Source organism: Petromyzon marinus, chromosome 79 (genome assembly GCF_048934315.1).
Source record: "Petromyzon marinus isolate PM22_M1 ecotype Great Lakes invasive population chromosome 79, UKy_Petmar_22M1.pri1.0, whole genome shotgun sequence".
Taxonomy (NCBI): domain Eukaryota; kingdom Metazoa; phylum Chordata; class Hyperoartia; order Petromyzontiformes; family Petromyzontidae; genus Petromyzon; species Petromyzon marinus.
The window spans coordinates 18,538,314-18,561,580 of NC_133745.1; the positions used below are offsets into that span (position 1 = coordinate 18,538,314).

The 23,267-nt window shown below is 46.4% G+C and overlaps 1 protein-coding gene across 6 annotated transcripts in view; it reads right to left on the bottom strand.

The window, feature by feature from the left end:
* Positions 1 to 1,263: 1,263 nt before the first annotated feature.
* LOC116957625 (uncharacterized) overlaps positions 1,264 to 23,267 on the bottom strand; it is a 45,466-nt gene continuing 23,462 nt past the window's right edge. For 4 of the 6 annotated variants that reach the window (XM_076057136.1, XM_076057139.1, XM_076057137.1 and 1 more), the window contains 4 exons: positions 10,005 to 10,140; positions 8,455 to 8,628; positions 7,715 to 8,050; positions 1,264 to 3,426 (listed from right to left, as the gene is read on the bottom strand). In XM_076057136.1, the coding sequence (XP_075913251.1) occupies positions 2,024 to 3,426; positions 7,715 to 8,050; positions 8,455 to 8,628; positions 10,005 to 10,140 (2,049 nt within the window). In that variant the 3' untranslated portion in view covers positions 1,264 to 2,023. Of the gene's footprint in view, positions 3,427 to 7,714; positions 8,051 to 8,454; positions 8,629 to 10,004; positions 10,141 to 12,725; positions 12,842 to 16,615; positions 16,746 to 21,474; positions 21,614 to 23,267 lie in introns of those variants that run through there. The other 2 variants (XM_032979880.2, XM_076057138.1) reach the window with 2 other exon arrangements.

Consider the following 23,267-nt stretch of genomic DNA (forward strand, 5'->3'; position numbering starts at 1 on the left):
AAGCTGTTTCGGCATGCGGTGACTGGGCATGCGGGCTACATGACCCAGCCATCGCAGCCTTTACCTGCCGGAGCTCACCGATGGGACTTTGTCCAGAGCTTTCAAGGATTTGTGAGCTCCTCACACAAATCCAGCCTGGTTAATCCCAGGTTGAATTGTGGGCAGGCCAGCCTGAATGTTTCTAACTGGTAAAGATGTTCCATTAGGGGGTCCACGTTTCACAAGCATAAAGGGAGGGTATGACCATGGCCGGGAAGACCCGAAGCTTCGTGTGGAGCGACAGACCAGGTAGATTCCACACAGCTTTACGCAGCTGATGAAAAGATAATGCCGCTCCACTGCCGTCAAACTCGAGCTGATTATAAGCTCACTGCCCAGGTATGGCAAAATCTACACTATGCACAATTGCCACATCACCAATGGGGAGTTGAAGGCGTGGAGTGTGTGATGGCACAAACAACCCAGGTAGGTGCTTATTTTTGGTGGGGGCCTCACCTCTTAGTGGTACACTCCAGGTCTAGCAGCAGTGCCTCCAACTCATTCTCTATGTGAGCAACAATTACCAGATCAGCATACATAACATGGTTAACCAATAGGGAGCCATCCCTCGACCGCACCCGAGCATCGATCAGCCTCCCATTGCATCTGCACCAGATGGAGATTCCACCAGTCAGCCATGGAAGGCTTCTCGAACTACGTGATTGAAAACTATGTTGAATAATGTGGGAGCCACAGGACATCCCTGTCGCACCCCAAGGTGAACGGAATGGCTCCAACTCCCGGCCACGTAGCTTTACCTGGGCTTTCCCACCATCATTATTAAAGCACGAAAAACAACCAAAAGCCCAGGCCTATTGATAGTATCATAGGCCTTGACCAGGTAAATAAAGCAGATGTAGGTTTTAAATTTTGACTTAAAACTTTCGTGACTGCAGGAATTTTTCGGTAAAGTCACGTAGATAGAAAATAAGAAAAAAATAGAAAATAAGATTTTAAAAAATGTAAGACAATTTTTTCGCTGCCTGATGACGACCGCTTGTGTTGCAATCGAAACGTCGTGAGTTTTTTTTATTTTTTATATATAATTGTTATTTACATTTTATTTTCTATCTATGTGACTTTACTGAAAGAACCAAAGAAGATGTAGGTTTTGTTGGAATACTTTACACCTCTGCTGTTGCAAACAGACAGAAAATATGGCATTGGTACAGGACCGGTGTTATCTATTGTGTGTTTTAAGTTGAATCACTATCCCCCAGAACATCGATGTATTTGCTTTAATAGGTTGAGACAAAGACAAAAACAGATTTACGTAGGTTGATACTCGATATTGCATTTTTCCATCGTTATTAAGCATGAGTTGTTCCTTAGTACGATGATTTTCCTGTTCTCGTTATGTTAATTTCATGCTATTTTTATCTATCTATGTACTTATGTTGAACTTCTTTCGCGCCGTACGCAGCCAACCGTGCTAAATCTATACGCATGCACACATACTTCCTCTGAATCTATGGTCTGTACAAGCAGTTTCAAAGACAATGTGCATATATTATTAGGACGTTTGTTGGAATTTTTTGCCACAAGTATGCGTGGTTAGGTGTCTATTTGGTGTTTTAACATCTTGACACACCTTCTGTATTATTACCAGAAAGGGTATTATTATTTTTCGATTTAAAGCTTTCGTGACTGCAATGATTCATCTTCTTTGGTTCTTTCGGTAAAGTCACGTAGAATGAGAATAAAAGAAGGTATTATTATTTTCAAATTTTCTTGTCGTGGTTTTCACACCTGATGATGATTGCTTGTGTTGCAGTCGAAACGTCGTGAGAATTTTATTGTTTTATATTTTTATCTTATTGTTTCCCTTCTACGTGACTTTACCGAAAGAACCTAGAATAGGTATTATTATTATTATTTTGTCATCAAAACGTATTTCGTTTGCACCGCGCGATCTTCGCAGAGTCTAGTTCGAAAGCGAGCGAGCGCAACAAAACGCTTCCTTCACGATGCCTGTCGGGGGTCTTCATTTTGCCGCCTCCTTCGCGTGGGTCTCTGCATGACGCTTCAGGACGGATCGGTAGGCGAACCCCTTGCCACACACGGCGCACGCGTGCGGCCTCTCGCCCGTGTGGGTCACAGCGTGGCTCTTGAGCACCGACGCGTACGCGAAGCCCTTGCCGCACACGGCGCACGCGTGCGGCCTCTCGCCGGTGTGAGACCTCACGTGGCACACCAGGTTCACCTGCTTGATGAAGCCCTTGCCGCAGAAGGAGCACGCGTAGGGGCGCTCGCCCGTGTGCGTCATCACGTGGTCCTTGAGGAACTTGGGCAGGGCAAAGGCCCTGTCGCACACGGGGCACACGTGGGGCCTCTCTCCCGTGTGCGTCCTCGCGTGCCTCCCCAGGGCCGACGAGCGTCTGAAGGCCTTGCCGCAGACGTGGCACGCGTGCGGCCTCTCGCCCGTGTGGATCCTCGTGTGGAGCGCGAGGCCCGACGGGTCCGCGAAGGCCTTGCCGCAGATGTGGCACGCGTGCGGCCTCTCGCCCGTGTGGGTCATCGCGTGGTTCCTGAAGTCCTTGGAGAAGATGAAGCCCTTGCCACAGACAGGGCACACGTGCGGCCTCTCGCCCGTGTGGGTCTTCGCGTGGTCCCTGAGCACTCTCAGGAGCGTGAAGGCCTTGTCGCACACGGAGCACGCATATGGTCTCTCGCCGGTGTGCATCCTCGCGTGGTTCCGAAGGGCCGACAACTGGATGAAGCTCTTCCCGCACGCCGAGCACTCGTGCGGCCTCTCGCCGGTGTGCGTCATCATGTGATCCTTGAGGACCTTGGAGACTCTGAAACCTCGGCCGCACACGGTGCACCGGTACGGCCTCTCGCCCGTGTGCGTCTGGGCGTGCTGCTTCAGGGACGCGGCCCGCGCGAAGCCCTTCCCGCACTCGGTGCAACGGTGGGGCCGCTCCTCCGCGTGCACCCAAGCGTGGCTCTTGAGGGCCGATGGGCGCACGAAGCCCCGAGCACACACGGCGCACCGGTGCGGCTTCTCCCTCGCGTGGATCTTCCGGTGGCGCCCCAAGCCCTTGGCGGTGGCGAACTCCTTCCCGCACTCGGGGCAGACGCGCGCGGGCGACGTCGCTTGCGTGGGCGACAGTGCTTGTGCGGGCATCCCTCCCGCGCCTGCTGGGCTCCGACGCGACCCGTCCAATGCCCGGCGCGTCTCCGTGTCACCTTCGCGCTCCGGATTGCACGTGAAAAGTTCCCACTGCCGCTGGCTCTCGCTGCTGCTGCTGCTGCTGCTGGTGGTGCTGGTGCTTGTGGTCTGTGCAGAGTGGAGCCGCATCCTGGTCTGGTGGTCGTAGTAGTTGAAAAACCCCTTCCGGGAATTTTCATTCCGGCGTCTTGCAAGTCCACACTCTGCCATTGCTTCTGCAATAGGGGGGAGAACACAAAGATGGCAACGTTTGAAAAACTCTTGTTGCAGTTTCATGCATACGTAGTCGTGAGTGGTTGAGCATTCGCGACCAATGTTATCCACGAGATGTTTTTGGGTTAGATCGTGTAAGCATAAATGTGTCGTTAAACCCGCCACCACCACACGACATGGCCAATTTAGTTGAGGGGTTGTCACATAAACAAAAAAGTGGCCAAATAGTTTACTAGTTCAACAGTAAACAGTTGTTGTGTGTTGGAGAGTAAACACACAACACACATGTACAATTAGAGTAGACATTACGTTTCGTTGGTATTTACAACAACCAGCCCCATCAGGCGACAGCCATAAATGCATTTTGAGATGTTCATGATACTGGACTATTTAAATTAAGACAGCCCTTACCAGTTTCACACACACACACACAAAGTGATTAAATAGTATAGAGTATTTACCTGCACAAACGGAGAGGCAATCAGACACATGCGTGAGCATTATGTGGACTGTGGAGCCGACGAGCAACAATGGCTCCCTATTGGCTGAAACGGCACACCTAAGAATAAGCTCACTCGCCATTGGTGGAGGGAGACGAATGACGTCAGATGTACCTCCCGACGCGGCAGGTGAGAGGTCAGAAGGTTCGCGCAGCAAATGGGCAATGAGAAGAGTTTGTGACGAGGGACGGGAGGAGAGAAGTGATTGGATGGAGAGAAACGGGAGTGAAAGAGCGGGAAAGGGAGAGGAGAAGAGGATCGGGGAAGGCTCGGGGCGCTTTTGACGGTGGAAGTTGACATGAACGCACGCTGCAGAAGATAAAATCTTCTCACACCTTTTCTACAACCAACGTGTTGGAGTCATTACCATTGTATTAGCGGGCAGCACATATAAAATTTCTTAACCTTAGGGCGCCAGGGTGGCGAGATGTTAACTCCCTTGCCAAGTATACAGGAGGGCGTGGGGGTTCAATCCCGACCCTGAGTTCTGCTGTATTTTTGGAGTTTGCGTCTGTCTCCCTGTGGTCACGTGGATTTTGCTCCGGGTACTCCGGTTTTTCCCTTCACATTTATAATCAACATCAGTACAAGTTTAGAGTATTTGGCTGCCACTATAAATTTCTGCATGATGATGATGATGAAATCAGCCACTTGTCTGCGCTGCTATCATTACTTGTTATGGCCAGCTCGCTTCTGAAAAAAAGTGCTACAGCTCAGTGGGGCCGTACATAGCTAACCGTGCTAATCGGAGGTGTGTGGGGAGAAACAAACTAAACACAACAAGCAGTACTAAAGAAATGAGTTTTCAATTTAGGAATTGTGGTGTAGTGTATAGTGTAGTGTACAGCAGTGTGGTGTATAGTGTAGTGTATAATACTATGATGATCCAATGAGAGAGTTATCATCTGTTATCGTCACCGCTGTTTACATTCTGCCTCAGGCCAGCACGACAACAGCACTCAACTGCACTCAACGAACTGTACGGGATAATAAACAGAGGCCGTCTTTATTACGGCTGGAGAATTTCAATCGGGCCAGCCTGAAGAAAATTCTACCTCAGTACCACCAACACGTCTCCTGCCCCACCAGAGGCGCCAACACTCTGGGTCACTGCTATTCCACCATCAAAGAAGGGGTACAAGTCCCTCCCATGACCTAACTTTGGCCAATCAGACCACGTGTCTGTGCTTCTACTTCCCGTCTACATGCCGAGGCTAAAGCAAGAAGAACCGGTGGAGAGAATGGTACAGTGTTGGTCAGAAGGACACGGATACTATGCTACAAGACTGTTTTTTAATCCACAGACCGGAATACATTTCAGGACTGTTCCACGGACATCGACGACTTCACAACATCAGTCGCGGGTTCCATCAGGAAGTGCGTAAAAGGAACGTTGTCCCCGCAAAGACATTCCGTACATTCCCCAAATCGGAAACCTTGAATTAACGTAGATATTCATGCCATGCTAAAGGATCGGACGACCGCATTCAGCTGCGGGGATATGGATGCGTAAAGGAAGACCAGGTATGACCTTCGTGAAGACATTAGAGACGCAAGAAAATACAGAATCAAGCTGGAAACATGGTACAATAGCTCCGACACATGTGGCAAGACTACAAGGGCAAGCCAGGTTTTGCTACCCCTCTACCGATGGCTCTCTCCCGGACAAGGTGAATAATTTGTGTTCATTCATTCAATATATTTTTAAAAATAAAATCTCACCCCCACTCAAGAAGGCATCACAATACTTTACAGTATATATCAAACGAAGGTAGTCCTACCTATAAAACCAAGAGATATAAAATGTCAAAATGAGAGGGCATATTCAAGGAAAAACTAAAAGGAAAAAATGAGCGCTCCAGAGTTTCCTGAACTGTTCGGTGTTCGGAGCAACACACACACTCGCTTTGAGGCCACCAACACAGAGCCGTCCACACAAGGCTCCCGCTCCTCCGGCTGGCCATGTGCTCTCGCTTGCTCTCTGTGGCCGATGTAAGTGGAACTGTTAAACAAGCGAACGCTCGCAAAGCCTGCCGGCCTAGATGGAGAAGCCCGGCCGGCATCCTGGGAGCATGCGCGGACCAACTGGAGGGCGTCTTCATGGACATTTTCAACCGCCTGTTCCCCCGGTCTGTTATTCCCCACGTGGCTAAGATGACCACCATTGTTCCAGTGCCGCAAGTATAACAAAGGTGACTTGTCTAAATAATTACCGCCCAGTAGCACTCATGTCTGTCATCGTGAAGTGCTTTCAGGAGGTTGATCATGGACTACATCAACTCCAACATACTAGACACTCTAGACCCACTCCAATTTGCATACCGCTCCAACAGATCCACGGACGATGTCGTCTCCATTGCACTGCACTCTACTCTACTGCACCTGGACAAGAGGAACAACTCACATGTGAGGATGTGATGAACTTACTTACAGCTCAGCATTTAAACACCGTTGTTCCCTCCAAGCTTGTCACCAAGCTCAGGGTGCCTGGGTCTGAACACTGCCCTCTGCAACTGGATCCTCGGCTTTGTGACGGCCAGACCACCCAGCTTGTAAGGATAGCAGCAACACCTCGTCCACACTGACTCTCAACACCGAAGCTCCCCCCCCCAAGGCTGTGAGCTCAGTCCCCACCCCCTGCTGTACTCCCTGTTCACCCATGACTGTGTGCCCCGGCATGACACCAACTCCATCAGAGTTTGCTGATGGCACCAGCCATGGTAGGCCCTGATCGATAACAACGATGGGACAGCCTACGGGGAGGAGGTAAGAAGAGACTTGGCAGTGTGGCGCCAAGCTAACAACCCTCTCTCCCGTCAACATCAGTAAAACAAAGGAGCTTATTGTTGACTACAAGAGTGGATCAGCAGCAGCTTCAAGTTCTTCGGTGTCCCTATTGAAGACCTGACATGGACCCACAACACCGGCACAGGTTGTCAAGAAGGCGCACGCACCAGAGCCTCCTCTTCCCCCCTCAGGAGGCCGAAGAAGTTCGGCCCTTCCGATACTCGCTGACTTCTACAGATGCACCATCGGGAGCATCTTGCTGACTGGCTGCTTCATGGCTTGCTGCTACGGGCAGCCACCACTGCCCTCGATAGCAAGACTCTTTTCACCTTACCACACAACACACATACATGCCTACACAACCACCACGACTGCTGCTACTGTCTATTACGATAAATTCCACTGCTTAATCAAAGCAATCTATTTTCTCCACTTATCCAAATCTATCCCTCTTCCCCCGAAAAGTGTAAATGGTACCTACCGTAAATACGTCTATCTGACCATGTTATATTTCTCACCATGGCTTTTGTTATACAGTGTTCTTTTTTGTGCTTCTCAGACTTATTTTTATTGATGTAGTATTTTTTATTGATGCTGTCTACTTATTGCCTGGGTTGAATTTTGTTTATAGCTGCCACACTGTTTGAGAGGAGAGCTTGCGAGTAAGCATGTCATTGTACTCTGTCACAATTCCCCGGATACTGTTCATATGAAAATAAACTTTTATTTGTATAGTGTATTGTATAGTAGTGTAGTGTATAGTGTACTGTATAGTAGTGTAGTGTATAGTGTACTGTATAGCAGTGTAGTATATCGTATGGTAGTGTGTAGTAGTGTATAGGTTAGTAGTGTGGTGTATAGTGTAGTGTATAGTGTTTAGTGTAGTGTATAGTAGTGTAGTGTATACATGATTATTTTAAAAGTGCGTTGAGGCTGGCGGGTCCCAACTCGCCCGTAACGACCCCGCGCGGGGTGTGTCAGCTCCGTCGCCAACCCTCCCTACCGTGGTCGTCGTCCTCCACTTCCACCTCAATCTCGGCCACGTCTGACGAGCCGGCGCCGGCGGCAGCCCCTCCTCGGTCTATCCGCGATGGCCTCGACCCTCCGGTCTTCTCCCGGGAACCGCCGTGGCTGACCGCCGGGGCCTGGCAGTCGCCGCCCGAACCGCCGAGGTCCCGCCGCTCGGCCTTCGCAACGTGCGACGGTTGACTTCCACGGGACGGTCGGTGTCCCGCTCGAAAGTGCGAATGTTTTGCTTCGTCATTGTCGTCTTTGTCGTTGTCGTCTTCATCGTCGTCCTCTTCTTCGACCTTTATCCTAATGTCGCTCACTGCCTGCACTGGGGGTGAAAGGTCGCTTACGTGAGGGCCGCACTGAAACCAACGCGAGCGTTTAACTAAAAAATGTAATCAAAAAGCGTCGAGGCCTGAGGGCTTTGTTTTCCACCCCGACGGAAATTACGTCGATGGTTGTACTGTGACGTATGGCATGTACGTGTGTCGGTTGAACTTCTTCTTAAGCACCGTACATCACCAACTGCGCTAATCGGAGGTGTGGGGAGGAAGGACTACAAACTAAACACGACTAGAAGCAGTTCTACAGAAATTAGTTCTCAATGTAGTATAGTGGTGTAGTGTGTAGTGTACAGTCGTGTATAGTGTAGTGTATAATCATGTAGTGACAACAAACTAGGGGTGCTGATAGGCGACTGTTTCCAAAGGGTTGTCAATAGATGACACTTACTGCCATCACCACCACCACCATCACTGCCATCTTCATCATCATCTTCCCTCTCCACTTTCACCTTGGGCAACATCTTCCTCCAAGCCTCCTCCTCTTCGTATTCTTGCTTAATGAACGCCCCCGCAGGCAGAGAAGGATCCACCACCTCCTCCTCCTGCTCCTCCTCATCGTCGTCTGTACCAAGTGAAAGACAGCAGCAGACAGTGAGAGGGAGACTTAAGCCAACGGTGCTGTTGTTGCTGTCGCTGCTGCTGCTGCTGTTGGTGCTGCTGCTCGGATTGCAGCGTCAATAGGAGCAAACGCAGAGACATTGTACAATACAGAAACTGTATTATTTTATTTGATGGCTAGCTCATGTAGATGCAGAGCAGCAATGACTACAACTTCAGGTGGTCAAGCCAGCAGATAACCGCATTAGGAGCAGCGGAGCAATGTATCATCATCGCTGTGATGTCTATTAGTCTATGGATCGATGTGTTTCTATGTGCTTCCATGAGTCTATAGATCTCTATCGGTCTCTAAGCCTGGGTCTATGCGAGTCTCTGTGTTTGAGTCTTCACGGATCTCTGTGAGTCAATATGGGTCTCCGAGTCTCTGTGTGTCTCTATGAGTCGCTGAGTCATGGGTTTCTATGAGTCTCTGGATCTCTATGAGTAGCTGTGCGTCTCTATGGGTCTGGATCTCTATGGGTATCTATGAGTCTCTTTGTCTTCCGTACGGTTGCTGATGTAGATGCAGAGCAATTACAGAATTTCACATTCAGGTGACCAAGCCCAGACAACAACTAGAATCAGGAGCAAGCAGAGTAGTGTATCATCATAATCACCGTAACGTCTCCTTACTATTTGTGGATAGGGCAATGTTATTTTTTGTATTTTGCCGGGTGTAAGGCCCCATTGAGCTGTGTAGCCCTTTTTTTCATGAGCGACCCTGGCCATCACAAATGATAGTCTATCGGTACCAGTGCTGAGTCTATGGGTGGCAGTGCTGAGTCTATGGGTGGCAGTGTTGATTCTATGGGCATTGCTGAGTCTATGGGTGGCAGTGTTGAGTCTATGGGTGGCAGTGCTGAGTCTATGGTGCAGTTTTTAGTCTATGGGTGGCAGTGGTGAATTTATGGGTGACAGTCTTGAGTCTATGAGTGGCAGTGCTGAGTCTTTGGGTGGCAGTGCTGAGACTATGGGTAGCAGTGCTCAGTCTATGGGTGTCAGTGCTGAGTCTATGGTGCAGTGTTGAGTCTATGGGTGGCAGTGTTGAATGTATGGGTGGCAGTGCTGAATCTATGGGTAGCAGTGCTCAGTCTATAGGTGTCAGTGCTGATTGTATTGGCAGTGCTGATTGTATGGGCAGTGCTGAGTCTATGGTGCAGTGTTGAGTCTATGCGTGGTAGTGCTGAGTTCATGGGTGGCAGTGCTTAGTCTATGGGTGGCAGTGCTGAGTTTATGGGTAGCAATGGTGCAGTGCTGAGCATGTGATGTGTCAGCCTCACTCCCCAATGCTGCCACTCACCGAGGGTTTGCAGCGCAAAGAAAACTCGGAGAGATACTCACCAGCAGCAGCGGCAGTGGCGTCGTCATCCCATCGGACGTCCACTCCGCGTGACATCTCACAGCCCAGATGTCCCGCGGCTTCTCGCTTGATGAGCAGAGACCCTTCTTCAGGCAAAGGAGCCTCGGACATCCTGAGCTGAGAGACACAGGGAACCACATTCTCACGAATGTAAGGCCCCACTGAGCGACCTGGCTATCACAAATGATAGCTGAACCAAGTGGGCTTATCACCATGACGTGGCAATTTATAGCTGCAGCCAAATACTATAAAGGTGTGGTGATGTTCATAATAAATGTTGGAGGGAAAAAAACGGAGGACCCGGAGAAAATCCCACGTCACCACCACGGGGAGAGAGAGAGATACGCAAACTCCAAATATACAGTAGACGTCTGGGTCCCGATCGAACCCAATCCTGTATACCAGGCGAGATGATGATGATATCATTGTGATGGCCAGGTGGATTATGAAAAAAGTCTACGTAGCTTAGTGGAGCCTCACACCTTGTAAAATAAACTCTCCAATAGTTTTAATCTTTATAAATCCGACTTTTATAATGAATTCATTATTTATATTTAGTGACTTGCTTTCCATTTTCTCTCTTGCACTTCTATCCTGTTTTGTGTATTGTGTGTATTGTGTATAGTGTGTTCATTCATTCGTTCATTTATCAGTCCACTTGTCCTGGTGAGGGTCGCATCAGCAGCATATTGAGGAGGGCGGTCCAGACCTCCCTTTTCCTGGTGACAGACTCTAGCTCTTCCTGGGGAATTCCCAGACGTTCCAAGGCCAGCTGAGTGACATAGTCCCACCAGCATTGCCTGGGCTGACCCCGGGGTCTCCGCCCAGTGGGACGTGCTGCCGCAGGTAGAGATGCCGGGGGGAGTCTACCGTGGGGCATCCTTACAAGGTTCCCGAACCACCTCAACTGGATCCTCTTGATCCGGAGGAGCAGCAACTCAACTCTGAGGCTCTCGTGGACTACAGAGAGTGAGCCCAGCAACCCTGCGGAGGAACCTCATTTCGGCCCCTTATACCTGCGATCTCATCCTTTCGGTGAGTACCCAAAGCTCATGACTTTAGGTGAGGGTGGGAATGCAGATCAACCCTGTAAACCGCGAGCTTTGTTGGAGAACGCAGCTCCCGGTTCACTACCATGTAATGGTACAGCGCCCGCAACACTGCAGATGCTGCCCTCTTGGCAGGCCAGTACCGCTCAATCGAGTCAGGAGACCTTTTTCCCGAGCATAGCTCAGATAGCCTCCTTCTTCAACTTGACTGCTTCCCTCACTACTGGTGTACACCAGCAGGGCCTAGGGTTGCCACCATGAGAGGCACCAACTGCCTTCAGGCCACAGCTTCTCGCAGCTGTAACAATCGAGGTTCTGAACATCGTCCACTCGGACTCAATGTCCACGACTTCCCCAGTAGTGCAGGAGAAGTTTTCCCGGAGGTGGAAGTTGAAATCTTTCTCCGCTGGGTCTTCCGCCAGATGTTCCCAGAAAACCCGCACTATTAGTTTGGGCCGTCCGTGTCTATCTGGTCGGTGCCCCAAGCGTCGGATCCAACTTACCACCAAGTGGTGTTCAGTTGTCAGCTCTTTCCCTCTCTTCACCTAAGTGTCCAGAACACACAGCCTAGTTCCGATGATACAACTATGAAGTCAGTCATTGACTTTCGGCCCAAGGTCTTCTGGTACAAAGTACACTTTTGAGCATCCTTGTATTCCAACATGGTATTTGTTACTGATATTCCGTGACTAACGCAGAATTCAAATAACATCTCACCATTCTGTTTCAGATCAGGGCGGGGGGGGTCATTCCTCCCGATCACGCCTCTCCAGATATCTCCATCGTTTTCCACATGACCATTGAAGTTGCCCAGTAACTGTGGAGTTGGTAGGCGGCACTCTGTCGAGCACTGCTCCCACCGTCTTTAAGAAGGCTGAATACTCTGAACTCTTGTTTGGTGCAAAAGCACAGACAACAGTCAGAGTTTTAATTTCTGAGACCTGAAGTCTCATTGAGGTGACCCTCTCATTCACCAGGACGAACTACAGCACCCACTCAGGGGCTTGTGAGTATTTCGTCACCCGCCCCGGGCCTCTCACCAGGGGTTACTCTGGAATAGGAGACCATCGCCGATCGATAAGTTTAGTTCCAGTGCCAATGCTGTGTGGAGGTGAGACCGACTAAATCTAGTCGGTGCCTTTCCACCTCCTCCACTAGTTCTGGCTCCTTCCCCCCCAGTGATGTGACATTCCACGTGCCAATAGCGAGTGTCCATCGCCAAAGTCCTTTCCGTATGAGACCATCCCTCTCCCTGCCATACTGGCATCGCACCCGCCCCTCACCCTTCGTCTTGCGGATGGTGCCACCGACAGGACAGCAACACATAGCCATTTCGGGCTGGGCCCGACCGGGTTACGTGGGTCACCCGGCCACCAGGCACTTGCCGGTGAACACTACCCCCAGGACTGGCTCCAGGGGTGTGGCCCGGTACCATTTATCCGGGCAAGATCTATAGTGTATATTATGTTATAGTATGTATAGTGTATTGTGTGTATAGTGTGTATTGTGCTGCATTGTGTATTTGTGTGGATAGTGTGTCTAATGTATTATCTTGTACTGTGTATAGTGTGCAGAATCCGATAAGTTATAAAGCTCCTTGTTACAAATTGTCTGGGCACGGGGGTCAGAACGTTGCACAGCAAAGTCACTCACCCCGGAATTCCTCCTCCTCTCTCTCCTCTTTCACCTGGAGCCACGTCTGCCTGTGAGGGGTTACGCTCCAAGCAACCACTCAATAACCTTCACGGTCGGATAAGGGACCACTCCTCCTGTACGGGGGAAAAAAAATCAAGACACGTGAATGTCAAATCTTATTATTTTATTTTTATTATTATACAAAAATGCAGCATTCGTTTATTATTACTGGAGAAATTAATCTGATGATCTGCACAGCTCTTTTTTCACAGATGTCCAGTAAGGAGGGCACAGGGTCTGAACGTTAAAACAATACAATGCAGGGACTCCTCTACTTACGACCATTCGACTTACGAACTTTCAGAGATACAAACAAACCTGTCTGTACGTCCAGTTGTCTGTTCGGACTTAGAGTCGCAAGTTCAATTGCCAGGCAATAGATGGCAGTGGTGTCATATACATCTACAGAACATGACGTTCCAGTGGCATCTACATCTACAAGAGATTATCCAACTTTCAAAGGCATTCCCCGTGTTTAGTGTACACACCGTAAAACATGTTTGGAATCGACAGCGTAAAGTTGGACTTACGAACAAATCGAGTTACGAACAGACCTCTGGAACCTTCACGCTCTGCAGATGTAGATGCCACCACCGCCATCTATTGCGCGGCGGTTTAATTTACGACTCTCCGAACAGGCAACTGAACATAAGAACAGGGTTTGTTCGTATCTCTGAAAATTCCGAAGTCGAATGTTCATAAGTAGAGGAGTCTTTGTACTCTGTTAGAGTCTTCCTCTCTCTCCCAGTTCCTTCCATTGTTTTCCAAACAAGAACACCACCACTACAGTTTAACACACAGGAGTATTAGCAGTAGGGCTTTCGTGACTAATATTTTCCATAATAAAGGTGCTTGGGTCAGAACGTGTGAATATAAATGTGTCATTAACCCGCCACCACCCTGAGACACAGCCAATCAGTAAGGGGTTTGTCACATAAACAAAACGTGCCAATGAGTTACTTGTACAGCACATTAACCGATAGTTGTGTGTTAAAGAGTAAACCCACTACAACATTTACAATTCGAGTAGCAGTGACGTTTCGGCAGTAATTACAACAACAGCAACAAGCATCATCAGATGACAGCCACAGAGTTGTGGAGAAATCCTCCTCCTGTTTCGGTCTTAAATAGAGGAGTTTAACACGTAGGCTTTCGCGACCAATATTATTCATAATAAAGGTTTTTGGGTTAGATCATGTAAGTATAAATGTGTCGAAACTCTCCACCACCCGACACGGCCAATCAGTAAGGGATTTGTCACGTAAACAAAACGCCAAATAGTTACTACTTCAGCCCACCGGTGTGTTGAAGAGTGAATCCACAACATTTACAATCCGAGTATGACCTTTTCGCTGGTAATTCCATCCAGCATCATCGGGCGATTTGCCAGAATAGTGAAGCCATCCACCTGCTTCCAGTCTTATATAGAGCAGGGCGACATCATCACAGAACCCAATCAGGTGCAGAGATCAGAGGAGGGTATTGTAATTATATAATAGATTCGTAATCAGTTCATTAGTATGATTCCTCAATAAGGAATTGTAATTGTAATATGTATTACTTAATAACTGAACCCAATCACTGAACTCAATCAGGTGCAGAGTTCACAGGCAGAGGAGAGGGGGGTATTGTAATTATATAATAGATTAGTGATCAGTTAATTAGTATGATTCCTCTATAAGGAATTGTAATTGTAATACGTATTACTTAATAACTGAACCCAATCACTGAACTCAATAAGGTACAGAGATCAGAAGCGGAGGGGGGGAGGGGTTATTGTAATTATATACTAGATTAATAATCAGTATTACTTCGTGTTTTCCTATAAGGAATTGTAATTGTAATACGTATTACTTATTCTTTGGGTCTTTCGGTAAAGCCACGTAGCTTTATCGAAAGACCCAAAGAATGTGAATTCCTGCAGTCACACTAGCTTTAAGTCACGTATTACTTAATAATACGCTTTCAGGCTGCACTATGCCTATAGCTGTCAGAGCGGTTAAAATTATTTGTATTTCTCACAATTTCAATGGATTATCTAATTAGTCTTGGCCAGTCATAATTACTTTTACATAACACTTCAATGTTATTAGAATCAATTGAGTGTCAAGCAAGCATGTTCTGCAACTGCCAACAGTTGTGTTTGAGAGTATTCAATATTTCCTTGGTGTTCTTTTTTTGAGTTTTACATGAATGTTACATCCCGTCTGTCAAATATAGCATTTACTGCATAAGAAATTAATCCGATACACACCTCTGTTGACAACTTAGGTAATTCATCTTTAGTACAAGATACTAGTTTTTAGTTTTAATAATCTGATCGCTTTCAGCAGTATTGCTGTTCGATCTTGGTTTGGCATTCAATGGTCTGTTAATTTGAGCATTATTGTAGCCATTCAGTTGTAGTGATTCTTTAACATGTTTAATCTCTCTCCTTAGACTTTCACCATCTGACACTGTTTTAGCCTGATGTATGAGCATCTTTATGAGAGAGGATTTCTGTGTGGGGTGATGATGCGAATATGCATTCAGATAGGCATCAGTGGGCATTCTCTTCCGGTAAACGCTGTGTGTTATTTTAACATTTACGCCACTTCATAGCAAAATATCTAGGAAAAGGAATGTGTAATTCACCTCCATTTCCATGGTGAACTGGATGGCTGGGTTTTGCGCTTTCAGATGATTTCGCAATTCTTTAAGTGTATCTTTACCATGTGGCCAGACAACCAAAATGTCATCAACATATCTAAACCAAAAAGATGGTTTTAATGTACTTGAAGCAAGCGCTCTTGCTTCAAAGTTTTCCATGTACGGATTCGCTTTAGCGGAGATAAAGGAGAGCCCATTGCTGCTCCTACCGTTTGTTAAATAAATCACCTCCCCATAAGAAATACGTGTTATTTAGACAATGGTCAGCTAGTTTTGGAATATCTTTTGGCAAATCTGTCTTATTTACTAGTGTGTCAAGTAATTTAAGTGACTCGTTAACTAGAACCTGAGTGAATAGAGAAATTACATCAAAACTCACCACAATATCATTAGGGTTAAGTTAAATATCTTTAATTACATTCACAAGATGTTCTGAATTTCTTATGAACGAAGATGTCCTACCGATGTAGGGCTGTATTTGTTTAGTTACATATTTTGCTAATTTATATGTAGCAGAGCCTATTGTACTTACTATGGGTCGTAATGGGATACCGATTTTATTAATCTTTGGTAGCCCATACAGTCTAGATGGTTTTGAGGCCCTTGGCTTAATTTGGTATTGCTCAGCCTTGAGAATGAATGAATTTGCAATGATTGCAGTAGTCTTACGTTCTAAAGTATTAGTTGGATCTCGTTTAATTTGAATATAGGTATAGAGGAGTGGATAAATCTGATGTCGTCTCTTGTGAGACAATCAGGTGCCAAGACTAGAGGAGGGGGGGTTAATGTATACATAATGTATACAACATCACACGTGTGTGTGTGTCCATCCTACTACACGTGTGTCCAAATTAGCGGCCAGTTTACTTTCAATCACCGCCCGCATCACCAGGACGTCTTCGATAAACCCGGAACCCTTTTTCTAACTATCTATGTTGAGTCACCCCTTTGGCTCCAACTTAGATGCAGCAGCAGAAGTGGCAGCGGCAACATCCTTCCACAGCGATACATTTGGAGTTGCTGATATCTCATCTCCGCCACGGAGAGACAGAACTGTGACGACAACGACGATGATTGTGCGACGCGTCAAATGTCAAATTCACGCCGATCGACACTGCCGACTCTGGCACACCCCCCCCCCCCCCCCACAGCGAGAGTTCTGTGGCAAGAAGGAAGCAAAATGCAGAGACACCGCTCACCGGTAGTAGTAGCAGCTGCAGCAGTAGCAATGGTAGTAGTGGCGGCGGCAGCGGCAGCGATGTCTTCCCATCGCACGTTGGCTCTGCGCGGCATTTCCCGTGCTCAGGGATCTTCTCTGCAACTTCTCGCCTGACGGGGGGGGGGGGGGGGGGGGAGGGGCAATTCTACAATCCAAAAAGGGACAGCCTCGGTCGACAACCTGAGCCTGCGGATGTGAGGAGACGTGATCACAGACGGGCATGCACCTGGAGAATGTACGCACGTATGTGTGTGTATTGCACTCATTTTGCACCGCTGTACGTAGCCGACTGTAGCTAATCAGGTGACCCCAAAACCAAAAAACCTTTATCACAAATAACATTGGCCGCGAAAAGCCTCCGCGTGAAAACGGAGAACGCTACTGATGTTGAATGTGATCTGTAACCTTTGATCACCTGCCGCGTAGTGGTTAGTAGTACTCGTATCGATAGTGCAATGTTAACGTGCCCATCGTATTGAGGCACTGCTGCTGCTGTTACTGCTGTGTGTAGTTCTTATCTTGGTGTGGTCTGGGACTGTGTTTGTGGTTGTTGTCTTTGCGGCCTTTCCCAATCTTGACAAATCAGACGTATAATTAATTAATTAAAGCTGTAGACTCTCGATTATCTGTGTGCGGTTATCCGATTATCGAGATTTTGATGTAAATTATTATCGAGATTTTGATGTAAATTAATAACTCGTGGAATTTCCCTTAAGCCCAAATTAATCATCTAAAAACAGTTCTACACTGTTATTCTTGAAAATCTTTAATAACAAGTCACACGGTGCTTAAACCAAACAAATGTTGCGCCGGTTGAATCTGAAATCCACGTGATCGCCTCTACAGTACGGTAATTGCAATATATTTACAAAAGTGGGCGGAGTTTGATTGATGTTGATTGGGTGTGGCTCTGCTATCATCCACTTATTGGGCAAAGTCTTCTGCTGGATAGGAGCCAGGAAAGTGTTAATTATCACTGAGCACGCGCATCATCCATCGGTCGATCGTTAGTATTCATTCTCAATCGAAAGAGTAACAATCAAAATCGTCAGTTGTGCTTCATTTTGAGCGATTTATTCAATCATTTATTTTGTGAGTTTACATTTTTACTAACCTGCGCCATGGCCGAGAAACGTAAACATTATTTAGACCTATATTAGTGGCTTTTGGCATAGAGATATGTGGAAAATTGATATTTTTGGATTATCCGCGATTTAGAATTATCCACGGCCATCCTCCCCTTTATTAGCACAGATAATCTAGAGTGTACTGTAGATATTAAGTGACTTCCTTATATTTTTGTTCTATATTTTTGCACTCCTATCATGTTTTTGTGCTGCTGTTGTAACTTTGCTGTGACCACGTGTGCCCCTACTGGACATCCGTGAAAAAGAGCTTTACAGTTAATCGGATTCATCCTGCAGTCTAAATAATAAAAATTCTGATGATTCTGAAAATCAGCTTTATTATTTTCTCCTGATTCAGAATGAAGAGAAGTCTAACCCCCTGTAAACTAAGTGACCTATCAATCTCATTCGGTAGGCCGCAATCATTGGTGCTAGAAAAACTCGGGTTAAAAAAATATACACTGTCAGATGATGGTTAAAGACATCATTCATCACGAAACGCTGTTGTTTTTTGTTGTTCTTATTTTAATTATGAACAGCTACTCACACGTTATGTATCTCAGCTTACACAGATTTATATCGCACCTTCTTCCATGTCAAACTATCGTGGAAATGTATGGTAGCCATATAATCTAAACGCATGATGTTGATTCTACACTCAGAGACTCATATAGAACAATCGAGACCCATACTCATATAGAACTATAGAGACCTACAGAAACCCACAGAGGCCCATAGAGACTCATGCTCATCGAAACCCACAGTAAAACTAAACTATTATTTTACCACGTAAGGCCCCACTGAACTGTGTAGCTCTTTTTCAGAAGCGACCTGTTCATCAGAAATGACAGCTCAACGAAGTGGGCTGATATCATGAACGTGGCTCTCTCACTCCAGCGCTGTCCTACCAGACAGTCTCGCTCCCTTCACCTGATGAAGGCCGCTTGTGTTGTGGCCGAAACGTCGTGAGAATATTATTGTGTTATTTTATTTTATCAATTTATTATTTTATTCTCATTCTACGTGACTTTACCGAAAGAACCAAAGAAGATGAATCATTGCAGTCACGAAAGCTTTAAATCGAAAAAAGAAATTATCAGTCTATAATTTTAATGGAAGGTTTATTTGAACAGTGAGAGACAGAATAACAACAAAAAAATCCAGAAAAAGGCATGTCAAAAATGTTATAAATTGATTTGCATTTTAATGAGGGAAATAAGTATTTGACCCCTCTGCAAAACATGACTGAGTAGTTGGTGGCAAAAACCCTTGTTGCCAATCACATAGGTCAGACATTTCTTGTAGTTGGCCATCAGGTTTGCACACATCTCAGGAGGGATTTTGTCCCACTCCTCTTTGCAAATCTTCTCCAAGTCATTAAGGTTTCGAGGCTGACGTTTGGCAACTCGAACTTTCAGCTCCCTCCACAGATTTTCTATGGGATTAAGGTCTGGAGACTGGCTAGGCCACTCCATGACCTTAATGTGCTTCTTCTTGAACCACTCCTTTGTTGCCTTGGCCGTGTGGTTTGGGTCATTGTCATGCTGGAATACCCATCCACGACCCATTTTCAATGCCCTGGCTGAGGGAAGGAGGTTTTCATCAAAGAATTGACGGTACATGGCCCCGTCCATCGTCCCTTTGATGCGGTGAAGTTGTCCTGCCCCCTTAGAAGAAAAACACCCCCAAAGCATAATGTTTCCACCTCCATGTTTGACGGTGGGGATGGTGTTCTTGGGGTCATAGGCAGTATTCCTCCTCCTCCAAACACGGCGAGTTGAGTTGATGCCAAAGAGCTCCATTTTGGTCTCATCTGACCACAACACTTTCACCCAGTTGTCCTCTGAATCATTCAGATGTTCATTGGCAAACTTCAAACGGGCATGTATATGTGCTTTCTTGAGCAGGGGGACCTTGCGGGTGCTGCAGGATTTCAGTCCTTCACGGCGTAGTGTGTTACCAATTGTTTTCCTGGTGACTATGGTCCCAGCTGCCTTGAGATCATTGACAAGATCCTCCCGTGTAGTTCTGGGCTGATTCCTCACCGTTCTCATGATTGCAACTCCACGAGGTGAGATCTTGCATGGAGCCCCAGGCCGAGGGAGATTGACAGTTCTTTTGTGTTTCTTCCATTTGCGAATAATCGCACCAACTGTTGTCACCTTCTCACCAAGCTGCTTGGCAATGGTCTTGTAGCCCATTCCAGCCTTGCGTAGGTCTACAATCTTGTCCCTGACATCCTTGGAGAGCTCTTTGGTCTTGGCCATGGTGGAAAGTTTGGAATCTGATTGATTGCTTCTGTGGACAGGTGTCTCTTATACAGGTAACAAGCTGAGATTAGGAGCACTCCCTTTAAGAGTGTGCTCCTAATCTCAGCTCGTTACCTGTATAAAAGACACCTGGGAGCCAGAAATCTTTCTGATTGATAGGGGGTGAAATACTTATTTCCCTCATTAAAATGCAAATCAATTTATAACATTTTTGACATGCGTTTTTCTGGATTTTGTTGTTGTTATTCTGTCTCTCACTGTTCAAATAAACCTACCATTCAAATTATAGACTGATCATTTCTTTGTCAGTGGGCAAACTTACACAAAATCAGCAGGGGATCAAATACTTTTTTCCCTCACTGTAGATACCACTGGTTCTTCATGTTCTGCAAATGTAGATACCACTGGTTCTTCATGTTCTGCAGATGTAGATGCCACTGGTTCTTCATGTTCTGCAAATGTAGATACCACTGGTTCTTCATGTTTTGCAGATGTAAATGCCACTGGTTCTTCATGTTCTGCAGATGTAGATATCAGTTGTTCTCTGACGTTCTGCAGAAGTAGATGCCACCACCACCACCTATTGCGCAGAGGATGAACTTATAACTCTCGGTTCCGAACAGGCAACTGGACATACTGCCAGATTTGTTCGTATCTCTGAAAGTTTGTAAGTCGAATGTTCGTAAGTAGAGGAGTCACTGGATATAAGGGGCCGTCCATAAATTACGTCACGCGATTTTGGACGATTTTTGACCCCTCCCCCCCTTTCGTCACACGGCGTCACAAAAAGTCAGACCCTCCCCCCTCGAATATGACGTCACAAAGCTCTGCCCCCCCCCCCAAAAAAAATATATAAAACATGGTTCAAATCTTGATTTAAAGCTTTCGTGACTGCAGGGATTCATATTCTTGGTTCTTTCGGTAAAGTCATAACGTAGAAGGGAAACAATAAAAATATATTGTCTAATATTTTTAAATATATTTCTTTATATTTTTATTATTTTATTGTTTCCCTTCTACGTGACTTTACCGAAAGAACCAAGAATATTGTTCAAATCGTTTCAAACTATAGTCATTGTAGTGCGTGATTAATGTGGCGCTGCACTCCTGATTTATGGACGGCCCCTAAACTTCTGAGAACCTCGGATTCGACACGACTGTCAGCGCAAAGAAACCGCAATGGCATTAGGCGTGGGTACACACTGGGAAAGTGCGAGGAGGAGGGGGATGAGGAGGTGCAGGAGGAGGGGGATGAGGAGGTGCAGAATGTGGATCGCCCCCGCGCGCCGCTTGCACTGCAGCAGCAGGAGCAGCAGCAGCAGCAGGAGGCAGCAGGAGGAGGAGCAGCAGGAGCAGCAGCAGGAGCAGCAGCAGGAGGAGGAGGAGCAGCAGCAGCAGGAGGAGCAGCAGCAGGAGGAGGAGCAGCAGCAGGAGTCACCCACCGGGTCTCGCCCTCCGCTCGGTTTCCCCGCAGCAGCAGCCCCGAGTGGCGAACCCGAAGCGATTGGTAAACATAAGGACGTGACGAGTGGTGGACGTGATGACGTAAGGTGTTAGACGTGACGAGTGGTGGACGTGATGACGTATGATATTAGACGTGATGACGTAGGCTGAGTAGACGTGACGAGTGATGGACGTGATGACGGAAGGTTTTAGACGTGATGACGTAAGGTGTTAAACGTGACGAGGGGTGGACGTGATGACGTAACATGAAGACGTAAGGTCTTAGACGTGATGACGCAGGATTAGACGTAACGAGTGGTGGACGTGATGACGTTGTGGTAGACGTGATGACGATGTACGTGTTTACTAGGGGACGTGATGACGATAGTGGGTAGACGTGATGACGCGAGGTGAGTAGACGTGATGAGTGGACGTGATGACGAGTGGTGTTAGACGTAATGACGTAAGGATGTGATGACGAGAGACGTAATGACGAAGTTGGTATACGTGATGACGAGCGTCGTAAACGTGATGACGAGAGTAGTAGACGTGATGACGAGATGGTAGACGTGATGACGAGTGTGGTAGACGTGATGACGAGTGTGGTAGACGTGATGATGAGGTGGTAGACGTGATGACGTATGCTAGACTGATGACGAGAGTGGTAGACGTGATGACGAGAGTGGTAGACGTGATGACGAGTGTGGTAGACGTGATTACGAGTATGGTAGACGTGATGACGAGTTTGGTAAACGTGATGACGAGTGTGGTAGACGTGATGAGACTGAGTGAACGATGATTCCCAGCAAGAGGGCGACACGATGGGAGGCTAAGTTGGAGCACTTGGGAGACAAAATGCGGAACCTCCAATTCGCACAGCACATACATCTACGATACACTAATTTTGATTTGAAGCTTTCGTGACTGCAGGAATCCTTACTCTTTGGTTGTTTCGGTAAAGTTACGTAGGTATAAAATAAAATTGTATTAATAAATACATTGTATTAAAAATTTATTTTATACCTACCAAAGAGTATGATACACTACATTATACACTACATTATACACTAATATATACTACACTATACACTACTATATACTACACTATACACTACATTATACACTACATTATACACTACTATATACTACACCTTAGACTACATTATACACGACTATACACTACATTATACACTACTATATAATACTCGACTATATACTACATTATACACTACTATATAATACACTATATACTACATTATGCACTACTATATACTACACTATACACTACATTATACACTACACTATGCACTACATTATACACGACTATACACTACATTACACACGACTATACACTACACTATACACTACATTATACACGACTATACACTACATTATACACGACTATACACTACACTATATACTACATAATACACTACGATATCCCTGAGTTTGTTTGGGGTTAGATCACATACATATTTTGGGTTAGATCGCGATCTTTCTCTTTTAATAATATAAACGCCCAACTTTATCTGTTATGAACATTCTTGATTTGAAGCTTTCGTGACTGCAGGAATCTATACTCTGTGGTTCTTTTGGTAAAGTCACGTAGGTATAAAATAAAATAAATCACGACGTTTCGGGCGCAACACCAAGCGTCCATCATCAGGTGGGAAAGCATGGTCTGCTGCTGAGGCAGACTGTTTTAAAACGTTTTAAATGGGTGTAGCCCAAGGGTCATAAAGAAGTGGGTGGGGCTAGTGATGTTAATGTGAGAAATTAGCATGTAAATGTA